At 49.9% G+C, this 16,298-nt stretch overlaps 1 protein-coding gene and 1 pseudogene across 2 annotated transcripts in view; one reads left to right on the top strand and one right to left on the bottom strand.

Annotated features, from left to right (window-relative positions):
• KLHL22 (kelch like family member 22) overlaps window positions 1-16,298 on the bottom strand; it is a 38,067-nt gene that overhangs the window by 11,284 nt on the left and 10,485 nt on the right. For both annotated transcript variants that reach the window (XM_072723449.1, XM_072723451.1), the window contains 3 exons: window positions 11,455-11,620; window positions 7,494-8,212; window positions 940-1,132 (listed from right to left, as the gene is read on the bottom strand). In XM_072723449.1, the coding sequence (XP_072579550.1) occupies window positions 940-1,132; window positions 7,494-8,212; window positions 11,455-11,620 (1,078 nt within the window). The remainder of the gene's footprint in view (window positions 1-939; window positions 1,133-7,493; window positions 8,213-11,454; window positions 11,621-16,298) is intronic.
• Window positions 12,553-15,517, top strand: LOC112907439 (large ribosomal subunit protein uL11-like; annotated as a pseudogene).

Here is a 16,298-nt window from a genome sequence, read left to right as displayed (position 1 = left end):
GAGGAACTACAATTGGGAACCCCTAGCCTTGGAGGCCTTGTGGGCCATGGAGAAGGGCTGGACCCATCAGGGAGAGCCTCAGCCCCTTGAGGTTAAAGACTACAGCCTTGGGGGAATTGGAGAGGGGTGAGAGATAAAGAGAGAAGGTATGGGAAGAGGTCAGAAGGGCAGGAGCTCCTGTGGCTGGGCCTGGACAACAGCCCTCCCGCCACCCCTCACCATGCATCCCCGTGCAGTTCTCTGCCTCTAACAGTGCCCAGAGATGCCCGTGGATGCACATGAGTTTTAAAAACTGGCAAACAAAAAGGAAATACACCTTCTAAAGTGTTTTTTGTCTTTTCAAAGTCCCTGCCCTCCAGGAGGCCTGTGGAGAAGTCTGAGGTTCCTGCACCCTCCTCTATGTGTCGTTCCTGTTTAACAACATCCTTGGACACATTTTCAGCTCAGCTCAACTGAGCCAACAGACAAAGGGAAGGCTTCTGTCTACACTTGAAATGCAGTGTTAGAGCAGCTTCCTGGGGGGCAGTCAGTTGAGCATTGACTCTTGGTTTCGACTCAGGTCATGATCTTGAGGTAGTACTGGGATGGAGCCCTGAGTCAGGCTCTGTGCTCAGTGGGCAATCTGCTTCAGATTCTCTCTCCCTCTTCCTCCCACTCACTCTCTCTCTCAAATAAATAAATAACATCTTCTAAAAAATAAAAGTAAAGCAGCTTCCTGGTACCACGGTGGTAAGACCAAGATGGAAGTGAAATTCTAGGCAATGGGATCTGGTGCAGCCCAGGGGGCTGGCCAAGACTCAGTGGTCCTCTGCCCTAATCACAGTGCAGAGTCTTTGCAGGTACCCACTAGGCCTGATTTCCTGGTTTGGCCACCCACTCTCTGCACACCCTGGAAGGAAAGCAGGCAGGAAAAGGCCCCTCTTGGAGGGTTTTCCTTACCTCCCTCTTGAGCGGAGCCACGTAAGCCCAGGAGTTGGTGGCGGGATCGTAACGCTCCACAGCATTCAGATCATTATGGTAGTCGCGGCCCGCCACCGCATAGATGTACCTGCCCACAACACACACACACAGGTCGGCGTGCTCCTGCTGCAGGGACTGGATCTGGAACCAGCGGTTGTGCCTTGGGTCATACCTTTTGAGGGAACATGAGGGCAGTGCATCACTGACAGGCCAGAAAGTCTGCCCAGCAGGCCCACACCTCCTGTTCCACCACTGTACCCTGAACCATACCCCCCCCCCCAGCTGCCCTGACACACCAGCACATGCCCACCCACAGCCATAGCAGCAGGCTGCTACATGCCTGAACATGGGTGTGTCCCCAGCACAGAGCCTGGAAGGCATGGCCAAGATCCCTTTGCGTTTCTGCCTACAATGCCAGGACCTTCTAGGGATAATCCCATGGGCGAGTTTCTAGCTCACCCATCTGTTCACCCCAGGCTGGGCCATGGCTGTTCCTACAGCCACCTCCATCTCACCTATCCAGATCCATATTCCCCATGGCCCTGTCCCCATTCAGGAATGCCCAGTTACGGCCTTCCCCTGGACAGACACAACAGCCTCTCAGCCTCCAGTCACAACCCACTCCTCTCTCACTTCCTGTGCCTCTCCTAAGCTGTCCTGTTGCCAGCTGGAGGAGTGACAGCCATCTCCCACATGAACCGTGGGGGCCGTGAGGGAGGGATCCTGCATGATGCCAGGCACTCCCACGGGAGGGAGACACTGGGCTGTCTAGAGCAGGCCCATAAGGCTGGAGGAGCACTGATGGACTGAGGGGCTTCCCAGGGGAGCAGCTAGAGACGGCCAGGGAAGCTGACCACCGCTGAGGTTCTACTGAGCTCCTACTGAGCCTGGGCACTGCAAAGCTTGTTCTCCTGACATCATTCCCATTCATGTCCCTTTCCTCGGAGACACAGCTGTCCCTAAGCCCTGCCTTCTTTCTCCATCAATCTTTTAAAAAAGTCCTATCATTGGAGCTTCATTCTGAGCTCCTTTGTGTAACCACCCCTCCCACAGTCCCTCTGAAGGGTGTCACATGCTCAACCCCTATGAGCTCAACCATCCCAGGAAACCAACTATCAGCCCTTACTTCCTCCTCTTGCATGTCAGACCCACGCTGCAAAGGCCTCCCAGCCATTTCCAGCTGGCTGCTCACCAGCCCTGACCAGAACCCCCAGCTCCCTCTGCTCACTCAATCCCACACTCATCAGCAAGCCTCCAGTCATACCAAAGTCTCCACTTAGCCTAGCAGCTGAGGTCCTTCACAGGCCAGTCCATGCCTACCTTGCCAGCACTCAGCCCTGCCCCACTCCATGCCCCAGGCCTGGCACTCTGTGGGACAGCAGGCAGGTATGTTATTTGGGTGAAGAGAGGATTACAGAGCCTTGAGGAACCAGGACCCTATGAGCCTGAGCCCCAAAGTCCATTCTTTCCTGGATATGCATCCGGCCTTTCCCTCTGGACATCCACTCAGGTACCAGCATCTGAGTGCCTGCTTCTGAAGCCGCCTGGCTCAACAGCTCATGCATAATTACAGCTGCTTTCAGGTAAGTGGTTCTTATTTCTCCATAGAAAGACCAACTCCAAGGGGATAAGCTGAACTTCAACTGGCTAATTAGAGAATGAACAGAGTTTTCTTTGGTCAGTGCCATATACAAGTTGGTGAAGAGATGGGTTTCATCCTTTGTCTGCCTTTGCACAAGTTAGGTGTGCTCTACAGCTGCTCTTTCCTGCCTGGACCTTTGGGCCAGCTCTTCGCTGCCAGCCAGGAATGACAGGAAACAGGATGCCTCAGGGGTTGAGGCTAACAGGAGAGAAAGAACATGCAAGCAGGGTCACAAAGACCTAGCTCTGAGAGTTGGTCTGCCCCTGTCCAGGTGGGTGCATGCAGGCGTTGGCTTTCCTCTCTCTGGCATTCATTTAATTTCTACACCTGGCCAATGGGGGGATGCCACCTGCCTATGAAAGTTATCATGAGGCCTCAGAAAGGACAACACACATGGAAAGGGTCCTTGTTAAACCAGAAGGGAGTTTGTAAAGGACTGGTTCTGGTCTATATTCCTAGACCTCACTGTAGCTCAGGGCAGATCACGCACTGTCTGCTCAATTAATTAAACAAAGATTAACAACAGTGAATCATTCAGTTACTCTGCAAATATTCACTGGCCACCCAGTGTGCATCAGGCACGGTGCTCAGTGCTGGGAATCCCAAGGGAAACTCCAGACAAGGACTCTTCTTTCTACTGTAGAGGTATAGACAGAGTGCTACCCAGAAGTCGTGCTCTACTGGATAGCAGGGGCTGGGAGGGCACAGGTCTCTTACGAAGACCAGGAAGGGCCTCCTGAGAAGGTGGCACTTAAAAACTCAATGTCCAGGGGTGCAGCCAGTTGACAGTCTAGCTAGAGGTAGGCAGCCCAGGCCAATCCAGGGGCTCAGCATTCACGGAGGTCCTGCCAACTGATGGGGCTGGCCGTTTCCCATTGTCTTTCCTGTACATGACACTCATGCATGTACATGTGTCCGCCCTCCCTTCTCCACCTCGTTTCTGATCTAGTGCTAGTCAGCGTCATCCTCCAGAGTGAGACAAGCCCCACCAGATGCTTCTGCTTGCTTCCTTCTGGTCTTCTGCCCTGACAGCTTCCTCAGATGTGTTCATTTGAATTTGTGGTTTCAGATTTAACACACTCCTGTGCACGCATGTGCATGCGTGCGCACACACTACACATTCACCATACATCAATAATTTAGACACAACAGTTGTGCTCACTTCCTATCTCCCCACTGTGTCCTGTATTCCACATTTCTTTCCTTATTGAATTGATTTTCTGCTTTATTAGAATAAATCCTCAAGTAATGTTTTGTCTAATAAAAACTAGCTATATAAGGATATAAACAATTTCAGTCCCTTTAAGGTAGATTTTGAATAGCCCTACTGCAAACTCAGATGGGCCAGCTAGAGTTGATACAAAATACTCTGGGGTCTTTGTAAAATTGGACAGACCACCTTTTGTCTGTTTCCACAACTTAAGCATTCCCATGACTCTTGATGAGGTCCATTACAATCAAAGGAATTTTTAAAATGTATTTTAAAATACAAACAGCCATGGAAATGCTTAACAGAGAAAGCAAGTTGCTATCCTAAGTAGAGTCCAACAGGCCACGGGTGAAGCGGACAGTCGGTACAGGTCCCCCCATCTGAACATAGGGTGTTGCCTGGAAACCATTCACAAGCTGAAACGGCACGAAACAAAGCAAATACAATTCACATGGGGAAAAATGTGAGATTCCTAGACCCCAAAAATAACCACTGTCAGGGCTTTTCTGATACCTTAGGTCACACCTTGCTAATGGATGCATGAAATACATGGAGATAAAGCACAGACGCTCATAGAGTTCAGAGCTCTGGCGGCTTGATGCTGAGATGAGTGTAGTTCCGGGGAAGGTGCTGGGCAGCGCCACCACACTCAGTCAGGGGGCATGCTGCCTCTGTAAAGGCTCACTGCAAAACCAATGCTGAATACTACCTTCACTTTCAATCTTTTTGTAAAAGTAAAAACAGGCACTAATGTAGGTCTTCCACGAAAGTGGAATAACATGGACTTTGAAGAACCAGGGGTGGGAAGGGGGGAGTACAAATACAATTTGCTCCAAGACAGCTAACTTCTATGCACTTCCTGCTGTACCAATGCTCTGATATAACTTGAGAAGTCTCCAACACCTCAACATGCAAACCTTAACTGCAACTTTTATCTTCTGGTATTCTGAGGGTCTGAAGATCCTAAAGCTCATAAACTAAGAAAGGGAAGAAGGGAGAGAACCAAACTCAGACCATTCAAATTAAGATCCATCTGGCAGTTTTTAAAGTCTATGAAGAGATTAATGGAACTCTCACCCTGGAGAAATGACAGACCCCAGGGTCCTCCCCACCATGCAGGCAGATACTGCCCCCCAACCCCTCCACAGTACCTCCCCCTGCCAGGCAGGTCTCACCAACCCCACCTGCCACAATGACCCAACCTTGTCACTGGAGTCTGCTGTTGGTTATCAAATATTGGTGCTGATACTAGAATTTTTCAGAGTCTGGCTTGGGATTCACAGCACATGTTCACCAATGGGAAATTCAGACCAGTCTTGAAGCAAAACTGACGTCAAGGAAGTAGAAGGGCAGACTCCGGGCAGGGAGCAGCCCTCGCGGTCGCCCTTGGGGAAGGCCCTGTGGGAAAGCCTCACAGCCTCCCTGTGCGTGCACGCCACCCCACTATATGCCAAGGGCTGGTCAACACAACACCTGGAGGTCTATTTTGCAGGTCTGTGGGTTGCTCTCAGCAGGGAGCTCGGGCCTTGGGCCTCCAACAGGGATATAGGCCCCTACAAAAGAAGCTTTGAGGCTTTTTAAGGGAAGGCTGAAGCTAGTGCTGCCACACCTACTGTGGAGGGTATTTGGTTAGGGAGAAAATGGAGATATTGTTTCCTCCTTTCTGAACTCAGCCTGTCTTGTGTTTAACTGCAAAGGAGCTGCCAAGCTTTGGGTCTCTTCAGTTTAACAGAGGTGACCACCTCCTGGGGCCCAGAGGGCAGAAGTGGCTGCAGTCCTCTCCTCATGGTCACTGGTCACTACGCTCACTTCTGAGAGGCAGAGGCAGAGGCAGGCCAGACCCCACCCCCACCCCCAAAGACAGAAACGTGAACGTGGGTCCGTACCTAACTCACAGCCATGGAAGCAGCTGGCAAGATCTCTCTTTGCGGTGCCAGCTTTCTTTCAACTTGCAGAAGATTTGCCACATGAGCCAAATCCCACGAAATCAAACCAAATACAGTAGCAGGGCCCCGGACACCTAATGGTAGCGGAGGCTGTGGGGACCTGCCCTGATTACTTTGTTCTGCTCCCCAAAATGGATTTCTGGGATCACAGCTCCATAGACTGACAGAGCTAGAAGCAGCCTGCAGACCAGGACAGTCCACAAAATCCCCTCTCTTGGGTTCCTGGACTCAATTCTGATGTATGTGTTGGGGCAGGGGGCATGACATTTTCTCCACACTGATAAGCAATTCTCGGGACACCGACTAAGTGTCCTACAAGTCAACTCAATTCCAACACTACCTGGAGGTAGCATCAGACCCCACAGGTTGAGGGCTCAGTCCACAAGATGGTACCGCCCCATCCTGCCAGTCTCCGCTTCAGACGCTAGTAATAAGCCCAGGCTATCATCTATGCTTCTGACCTACCAGTTAATAACATGAGGTTCCAATGACCCCCTCCAGCTCAAAATGCCAATTACAAGCACCAAGCTGTGCCTTTGACTGACTTGCTATAAATCAGAGGTTTCTAAGATCCCCCTTTCTTTGGGTTTCATTAATCTGCTAGAGTAGCTCACAGAACTCAGAGAAACATTACACTTACTAGATTACCTGTTTATTGTAAAAAGATATAAATCAGGAATAGTCAGGAAGAGATGCACAGAGCAAGGTCTGGGGAAAGGGCAGGGAGATTCCAAGCTCTCTCCAGGCAGGTGCGTCACTCTCCCAGCACCTCTAACTAGGTGGTCACCAACCCTGAAGCTCTCCCAACCCTCTCCTTTTGGGTTTTGATGAAAACTTCACTACATAGGCACTGATTGATTAAATCACCGGCCCTTCTCTGAATGGCAGGGTTGGTTCTCCCGATGGCCATCCCCCACTCACACTCAGGGGCTTCCAAAGCCACCTCATTAACATAACAAAAGACAAAATTAGTGCTCTCCTTTTATGAAATTCCAAGGGGGGTTTTGGAAGCTATGAACCAGGACCTATAAAGACCTAACATATAGAAAAGCACATAGAGTACATCACAGTAAGCCCCCCCCCTTCTTAGAAAACTGCCTGCTCAGAGGACCTTGGGGGACCCCATGCCTGGCAACACCCCTGGCACCAGGGCAGGCAGGGGTAGTGAAATCTGGTTCAGTGATGCCTGTTGGCTTTTTGGGCCCCCTGGACAGAGGACTGTATACTACAAAATAGGGAGGGAGGACAGGAAGCCATCCTCACCAGGGGCTTGTGGTTAAGAGAGCTGATGGGCAAATGGAGCCTGGGATGAGACATATCAAAGCTGGAGAGGGCAAGATGGAAGGAGCAGCTGCCTGCCCAGTGCTCCTGGCAACTAGGTCCCCACCTTCTGAGGCAGAGTCCTGTGCCCAGCCACTCCAAGGCATAGTCACTCGCAACCTATCTCCTCACCCAATCTCCTCACTCACGGGACAGCAGGGGTGACCTATAGTAAGTGGGTTTGAGAAGAGGAAAAGAGTGAAAGCAAGCATGCACGGTCCCCTCTTCCTTGCCTCATCACAGCCTGCACTCTCCAAATTAACCTCGACTTTAACCCCAACAAGCCACAAGATTAATTAAATGGCTAGTGCCTCAGCCCTTGCAGAGCCCACTCCACAAGCAGCCTCCTGAGCCCATGGCTCCCGCACCACAGGGTCACCCACATCCCAAGTCTCAGCCAAGCACTCCCGCCTACCTCCAGCACCGGGACTCAGCACGGAAGCCCTGCACATTGTTGTCCCCTCCGATCAGGTACACAAAGTTGTTGAGCACCGCGATGCCCTGGTTGGACATGCGGGGGGCCAGGGAGGCGGTGAAGTGCTTCCACTCTCCTAGCAGGGGGTTCAGGTACTTGGCCTGGTCACTGAGGACAGTGGATGGCGTGGAGTGAATACCCCCAAAGCCCACGACACACTGGAAGTCCGACCGCAGCTCTGTCTGAGGGCCCTGCAGGCTGGGCTGCAGGCTCTCGTTGCGGTGGTACATGAGGGCATTGGCCACCGTGTCCCTCAGTGGGCTGGGGTCCAGCTTATCGTGCAGCCGCTGGAGGACCTCAGCTTCCATCAGGGGAAAACGTACTGTCTCAAGGAGCTTGGGGGGCTCGTGCAGTGAGATCTGGTCGGCCTGCACCTGCTCCAGGGTGTAATGGTAGAGCAGGGCACCCTCATATACCTCGGTCTCACAGGAGACCTCCAGGCGGTTGCTGCTGAGGAGGGAGTAGACCTTCTCCAGGGGAAGCTGGCGGTACTTGTCAGTCCGTGAGAAGGCCACAAAGTTTTTGAGGATGTAGGTGTCCAGCTGCTCAGTCAGACGGCTCAAGTCAAATAGCTCCGCCAGCCGGTAAACATCAAGGATGTTCTCTTCATCCACCCAGGACATGAGGAAATCACAGCAGAAATGAATGATTTCTGGGATCTGTGAAGAGAACAAGCCCCACTCAAGCCCAGGCTGGGATGAATGTGTCTGGGTGAGGGAGCCTGAGGCTAACAGCAGACACACAGCTGTTGGCTACAGCAGGCCCCCCTCCAGCACCCCTGTCCTTCCCTGGCATGGCTGCTTTCTCCCAACTGAAGAGGTGACTGGGGCTCACTGCAGACTGACTGGGTTTAAAACCAGGCTTCGAAGTGACCTGTGACAAGTTTTTAACTGCTCTGAGCCTCAGTTTTCTCCTCTGTAAGTGGAGAGGAATAAATTCGAAGATGAGACTGCACCCCGAAGTATCTGGCACGGAGTGGACCCTTTCAGATCAAAAGTAGTGAATCTCCAGAGAATCAGGGAGCAGCACAGTGGCCACATCAGCCACCCCTGGTTTGGATGGCACCTGGGACCTGTGCCTGCCCCTCTGCAGGCTCTCTACAAGATATCCAGCTCTCTTCTCCTACAACAACCCCCACAACTGCAGATTGAGCCAAAGCTGCAGGCCCAGGGACCCCACCCCAGGAGAAGGATCCTGAACCACCCACGAGCTAAGAACTGCCAGCAGGGTGTTTCAGATGCTCGCCCAGCACTCTTCCTGGCAACACCACACAGTTCTTGAAAGGCTAGAAGCCACCCTGCCTGGGGAAAGGCCTGCATGACTCTGGCTAGCACAAGGGTTCCAAGTGACATCTGCCTTCTTCCAATTGGGCAGAAAAACCAGTGAGTTGGAAGAAAGGCAAGACAGAAGGGTGCTGAGGCGGGAGATGAGAAGTGAGCCCCGGGCTTAGAGGTTACCCCATGATTAGACAATCAGAGCATGGCAGGGTGAAGGAGGCAGAGAGGAGGGCTCTAGGGAAAGCTGCCCAGGCATTGCTAAGTTCTTTAGGAAAACAGAATTCTGAAAATGCACTAAAAATGAGAATGCCTCACTCGTCACCAACAAATTAATCAGAACACACAGAGTAATTCTGCTGGTGTGAGGCTTGTTAATAAACATTTAAAATCTCTTTATCTTTATTTTTTTCTCATTCCAAAGATACTCTATGCTTGCCAGGTCATAAGCTAAGAAGGACTGAATGGAAACCTGTAAAGTGCCAGGCATGTGTCTGTCTGCCCCACACGGAACGTCCCCATAGTGCTGTTAGGTCCTGAAAGTCTCGACCACCCATTTCTTCCTCGATGGCACTTCTGCTTTGCCTCTTCTTCCTAAAATACTTCTGATCTGTCATGGGCCAGGACACTGAGGGCCAGGTTCTGGGTAGAAAGTGACAGCAAACAGTCTTCAGTGGGCATGACAAGCAGCTCCTGAAGAACTGCTTCATGTCACTCTCTTCTTCCCATCCTCATTGTCACAGCAGTGGGCCCTCTGCTGGGGAAGCTCACAAGGAATCACCTGCCTGCCCAGTGCAGGAACCCCATTAAAGGCTCAGAGAAATGAACACTTGCTGGGGGTTACCCAGTGGTGAGAGTCTTGCTGGGATTCAGATCCAGGTCCTGGGGACACCACAAACAGTCTACTGATCTTGAGCTAGTTCAAAGCACAGCACGTGGGGAGCATGTAATCAATGGCTACACAAACGTGACCCTGACAGGGCCTATGGACTTGCAGCTGTTATACCAAGTAAAACTTGCTTAAAAAAAAACACTGTGGGGGGATCCCTGGGTGGCACAGCGGTTTAGCACCTGCCTTTGGCCCAGGGCACGATCCTGGAGACCCGGGATCGAATTCCACATCGGGCTCCTGGTGCGTGGAGCCTGCTTCTCCCACTGCCTGTGTCTCTGCTCTCTCTCTCTGTGTGACTATCATAAATAAATTAAAAAAAAAAAAAAAAAAAAAAACACTGCGGGACGGGACGCCTGGGTGGCTCAGCAGTTGAGCACTTGCCTTTGGCTCAGGGAGTGATCCTGGTCCTGGGATCTCTGCATGGAGCCTGCTTCTCCTCCCTCTTCCTATGTCTCTGCCTCTGTCTGTGTCTCTCATTAATAAATAAATAAAATCTTTAAAGAAAATTAAGACAACACTGCACAGAAGCCCACTATTTTAAAAATAAAACCCCAAAAAGCTGGGCTATCGAGGTAAGGAGGGGCTCCCTCATCCCATGCTATCCACACAATAGCCTCAGAAGTGCTAAAGTGCTCAGAAGCACTGTCTCAACTCCATCTACTCATTGCATATGGTGAGCCAACCCAACAAGCACAGGCTAAGGGCCTCCCACCTGCCCATTTGAGAGCAACAGCTCAGGGAACTGCTGGGGCTCTCCCATATAGTGTGGGGCCTCCAGACACCCTTGAACAGGTTGGTTTTCCTGACATGTTTTTTCTGATGGCCCCAAATGTGTTCTGACCTGAAAAAAAGGTCAGGATAATGAATTCGGCATAGCATTTCATTTCCACTTTCAACAAATGTAAAATAAAATGAGAAGTCTCTCTAGTCAGGTGAGGCTATCTGACAACAGCTACTGAAAGCAAAAGGCAGGTGCAGGCCCAGCCCTCATGTGGCTTCACCAGCACCACTGAGGTAATATAGCCTTCTAAAACGTAGGTCACACTGCCAAAGCCTCAGAAGACTTCCTGAGTTCTGTAGAAAAACAAGCATCCAAAATTCAATGACAAAAAAGAAAGTAGTTTCAAAGAGATGGATGTGGGGATCCCTGGGTGGCTCAGTGGTTTGGCGCCTGCCTTTGGCCCAGGGCGCGATCCTGGAATCCCGGGATCGAGTCCCGCGTCGCGCTCCCAGCATGGAGCCTGCTTCTCCCTCTGCCTGTGTCTCTGCCTCTCTCTCTCTCTCCCCCATGAATAAATAAAAAAATTAAAAAAAAAAAAAGAGAGATGGATGAAGTCAAGTTGGGTGGATGAGCAGAAAGGACTTGGGAACTGTGGGAGTTCAGCTTCATCAGACACTGGGGCATGCAGGACATCACACACCTGCTTCGGGGTCAGCCCACATGTTTATGTGCAGGATCCTCTCAGGGGCGGGGAGACCCAGGCAGAAGGAAAGGAACAGCAAAAGAGCAGAAAGCAAAAGCAGAGGAGCCTGCCTGGAGGCATTTGGAGCAGCTATGCTTCAATGCCCAGGGTTGGCTTAGCCATGCACCACCCAAGAGCCTCTGCCCCACCTGCAATCTCCTTTGCCACCTGGTATCCTTGCCTGCTGATCCCCCTCATGCCACTACCTGGCAGACACCTGGGGATCACCTCCTGGGTTTGGGTTTGCCTTGCTCGAGCGAGGGCAGCCTCACCTGAAGCTGGCAGGCGGCGACCAGCGTCTCCTGGACATTGCTCAGGCTGAGCTCCAACTCGGAGGTATAAATGAAATGCAGGATTTGGCACATGGCATTATAGGACACACCGTGGATCAGGACCTCTTCCTGCTCCATCTCCTTCAATCCCCCAGCAAACATTCCTCTGCAAAGTGAAAACACAAAACAGCATTGTTCTATCAATCTAAATCAATCATAAGGGCACCTGGATGTCTCAGTCTGTTAAACATCCAACTCTTGATCTCAGCTCAGGTCTTGATCTCAGGGCCATGGGTTTAAGCCCCATGTCGGGCAAATCTGTATCAATTAGGACACCAAAGTGAGAGGGAGCTGGGGGCAGGCTGACCCAGCAGTGATGTGCAACAGAACACTGGTGTGTGTTCTGAGAACCGAGTCTTGCCATGGAAGGTGCCCACAAGCTCCTGACCAAGTTTGGACAGCTATCCTAGAAATCACCATCTGTGTTTCATGTGCTGCAGGGTGTTGCACGTGAGCCTCTTGGAGTCAAGGACATCCGGCTTGCTCTCTGGTACATCCATCTATATGCTTCCTGGATCACAGCAGCAGCCCAGAGCATGTCAAGAATGAATAAATGGATGAATGAATAAATGAATGAATGGAAAACATGAATACAAGTCACTCCACTCCAAATATATTAACTGAGCTCCTAACTAAACGCCAAGTACCATTTAGAGTCAGAGGAATAACAGTCAAGGGACACCTGGGTGGCTCAGTGGTTGAGCATCTGCCTTCGGCTCAGGGCCTGATCTCAGTGTCTCAGGATCGTGTCCCGCATCGGGCTCCCTGCATGGAGCCTGCTTCTCCCTCTGTGTCTCTGCCTCTGTCACTCTCATGAATAAATAAATAAAATATTAAAAAAAAAAAAGAGGAGTAACAGTCAAGTAAAGTGGTAAGATTCCTATTTATGTAGAGTGTGATGCTAGGAAGGAGGACAAGAACAAGGTACTTCTGAGTGAGGAAATGCTAGGAAAAAGCACAACAGGGCATCTAACCTAGGAGCACCTGGCTGGGAGAGGGGAGCAGCTGGAGAATGATGAGGAGCAGGGATAGGCCGAGATGGAGGTGGGTGGCACCTCACCAGCCAGAGGAAGGCATTCCAGGCGGAGGAGACAGGAGCCCAAGTTCTGGGGCAGGGATGAGTTCAGTACCCAAGGCAGCCAGGCCAGTGCAAAGAGGAAGTGAGCAGGTGAGACAGGGCCACATCTCTGGTCTCCCCAGGTCAAGACTGAGTCAGGATTGAAATCCAAGCATATTATAAAGCGCTGTTGGGGAATTTTACACAGGAGGCTGGTGTGAGCAGACTTTTCAGGCAATAGGGTTCTTGCAGACCTGGGGAGGGCCTGGTGGCAGAAAGAACATGCTGAAGGACTGAATCTGGGAGAACACTGGAGGAACCAGGGCCCTTGGCTGCGTTAGCTGGGCTGAAAGGGACTCGGGAGGAACAGGGTCAGAGAGTGAGGTCGGAGTCACCATCAGTGAGATGCCTTGAGGCATCCCAGGGGAGCCAGTTAATAAGTTGTTCAGAGGGAAGAGGCTGGTTGTCAGGGGGAGGCAGCAGGGCTGAAATATGACAGCCATGCATAGAGGACAGCGTAGCTGTTTTTACATTTTATTTTTCCCTCCTCTGCTCTGTTCCAGGCCATCGGTTCAGTCCATGTACCTTATATTCTACAGCACATCTTAACAATGCATCTTGGAAATGGCTCCTTACTGGTACATGTAGGGCTGCCCCTCTTCTTGTAAAAACTATCATGGTTGATATAACCTGCTACAATACACCTGGGTTTTGTTTTGTTTTGTTTTGTTTTCCTTAGAGATGGAGAGAGAGACTCCTAAGCAGGCTCCCTGCTCAGCACAAAGCTTGACGTGGGGCTTGATCTCACAACCGAGATCATCACCTGAGCCAAAATCAAGAGTCAGACACTCAACTGACCAAGCCACTCAGGCACCCCCACCTGGATTACTTCTAATCTCCCATTATTGCACCTGACAGAGGGCCTTACCACCATGACATTTTGCTTACGTGCCTGTCAGGATCATTCCTATGAAAACAACCGCTAGGACACAGGGTTTATATACATCTATACTTTGATAGTACTGCCTACATACCATCAATCTAAGGAGGAACCTTATAATGAATGAGAAGGTAATCTTATCAAATGTTTAAGTGTCATTTCTTCTTTTTTAGTAAGCTCTACACCCAATGTGGTCATGAATTCAATAACCCCAAGATCAAGAGTCCCATGCTCTTCCAACTGAGCCAACCAGGTGCCCTTTAAAGTGCCATTTCTATATTCTTTTTCGAACAGTCCAGATTCTTGGTCCATTTTCTCTTAGACTCTCTCTTGTCACTTTGAAGAAATCTGCCCTTTTGTGGATGAGCTGAAATTTTCTTCCTACCTCAGATCTTTTGATTTTACAATGCTTTCTGCCATGTACAATTTTGTCTGTTTTGAATGCAAATTTCTCATTTTCATGCCTGCGAGTTTTATGCCAAACTTAGACATTTCCCCCGCTCTGAGGTAACATTAAAAAACATTTCCGGGGATCCCTGGGTGGCGCCGCGGTTTGGCGACTGCCTTTGGCCCAGGGCGCGATCCTGGAGACCCGGGATTGAATCCCACGTCAGGCTCCCGGTGCATGGAGCCTGCTTCTCCCTCTGCCTGTGTCTCTGCCTCTCTCTCTCTGTGTGACTATCATAAATAAATAAAAATTAAAAAAAAAAAAAAAAACATTTCCCTCAGTGGCTCAGTCAGTTGAGCACTGGACTCTTGGTTTTGGCTCAGGTCATGATCTTGGGGTTTTGATACGGAGCTCCAGGTCAGAGTCTAGTATGAAGCGTGCTTAGGATTCTCCCTCCCCTTTTCCCTCTCTATTCCCTTCCCCCCAGCCTGCTCACATGCGTGTGTGCATGCTCTCTCAAATAAATACATAAATCTTTTTTTTAAGATTTATTTACTTATTTATTTATGATAGACATAGAGAGAGAGAGAGAGAGAGAGAGAGAGGCAGAGACACAAGAGGAGGGAGAAGCAGGCTCCATGCAGGGAGCCGACATGGGACTCAATCCCGGGACTCCAGGATCATGCCCTGGGCCAAAGGCAGGCGCTAAACCGCTGAGCCACCCAGGGATCCCCAATAAATACATAAATCTTTAAAAAAAATTTCCCCATGCTTTCCTCTATATATTTTTGGTTTACTTTTCACAATTAAAATTGCTAATGCAGGGTGCCTGGCTGGTTCAGTTGGTAGAGCACAGGACTCAATCTCAGAGCCCTGAGTTCAAGCTCCACATTGGGCATGGAGCCTACTTAAAAAAAAAAAAAAAAGTTAATCCACTTGAGGTGTAACTCTCTTCAGTCATCCTGAATCCAGGTTCATACGATACCAGCTGCCTCCATCATGCTGCTTAATTAAGTTTGACCCCCACAAGATCAAAGTCTTACATGTGAGGTGCACTGGTGGGGAACTCAGTGCCCTGGCCCCCAAGACTGGCTCTCTGGGTCTGTCTCCAAAAAAGGTTAGTGATGACACTACCAAGGCAACCAGTGATTGGAAGGGTCTTAGGATTATAGTGAAACTGACCATTCAGAACAGAAAGGCCCTGGGGTGCTTGAGTGGCTCAGTTGGTTAAGCATCCAGGTCTTGACCTCAGGGTTGTGAGTTTGAGCTCCACGCAGAGCATGGAGCCTATTCAAAATTTAAAACAAGTAAACATAGAACAGACAGGCCCAGACTGAAGTGGTACCTTTTGCCTCTGTCTTGATTACCAAACCCCTGGAGGAACCGCCCAGAGACAGAAAGGAGAAAAACATTAAGCACAGTGGAACTATCACTTTTGATGAGAGTATCAACATTGCCTGGCAGATTAGATAGGGTTCTTTAGCCAGAGAACTCACTCTCTGGAACCATTAAAAAGATCCTGGGAATTGTCCAGTCTGTGGCTTCCAATGCTGATGGCTACCACCCTCATGACATCATGGATGTCAACAGCGGTATAGTGTAATGTCCAGCTAGTTAAGAATTACAAAGGAAAACGCTTCAATAAAGGATCATTTGACAAAAAACAAACGAACAAACAAACAAAACCCCAAAAATTTGTTCCACCTGAAATTTGTTTTGGACAACATGTGAGGCAAGGAGAAATTTTGTGTTTTTCAAGAGAGCCACCAATCATCACCTTCCCCTATTTGGAATGTCATCTTTATCCCAAAGTTCCTTGCAGGCTAGTGTCTATGTTTAAAACCACTACCTTCCCAATAATCTTCCCACATCTCAGGCACCAGGAGCAATTTGGATTACTATAGCTCCATAACACACATTACCATAGGATAGGGCCAGTCTCCCAACACTACCTTCTCAGCAATTTCCTGGCCTTTGCTTGCTTTGGAAATTTGGACTTTAGAATCAGTTTGTGAAATCCCTCCACCCCCCCCATAAAGTCTCTTGGTATTTTTATTGGGAATGTATCACACATATAGACTGATGTAGAGAGAACCAGCATCTCTGTGATGGAAACAATGGGCTCTTCTACCTCACAAGCCAGTGTCTGGGTCTCTTTAGAGGTCTATTTTAGTCCACACACACCCTCTCAGGGCTTTCCTGTGCTCTGTGGTACTTTGACTCATTCTTTGGGGTGTCCATGTAACATGTGCCTTGACTGGATCCTGAATGGAGAGGGGAGGAAGAAGATAGAAGATATTTTGGGGACAATTAGGAAAATCTGAATATGAACTCAATATCAGACAGAACTGTGGAATGACTATAAATGTTCTTAGAGGGGGATCCCTGGGTGGCGCAGC

This window comes from Vulpes vulpes, chromosome 10 (genome assembly GCF_048418805.1).
Source record: "Vulpes vulpes isolate BD-2025 chromosome 10, VulVul3, whole genome shotgun sequence".
Taxonomy (NCBI): Eukaryota; Metazoa; Chordata; class Mammalia; order Carnivora; family Canidae; genus Vulpes; species Vulpes vulpes.
Note: the sequence above shows the minus strand (reverse complement) of the source record. Positions and strands in the feature narration are given on the sequence as shown.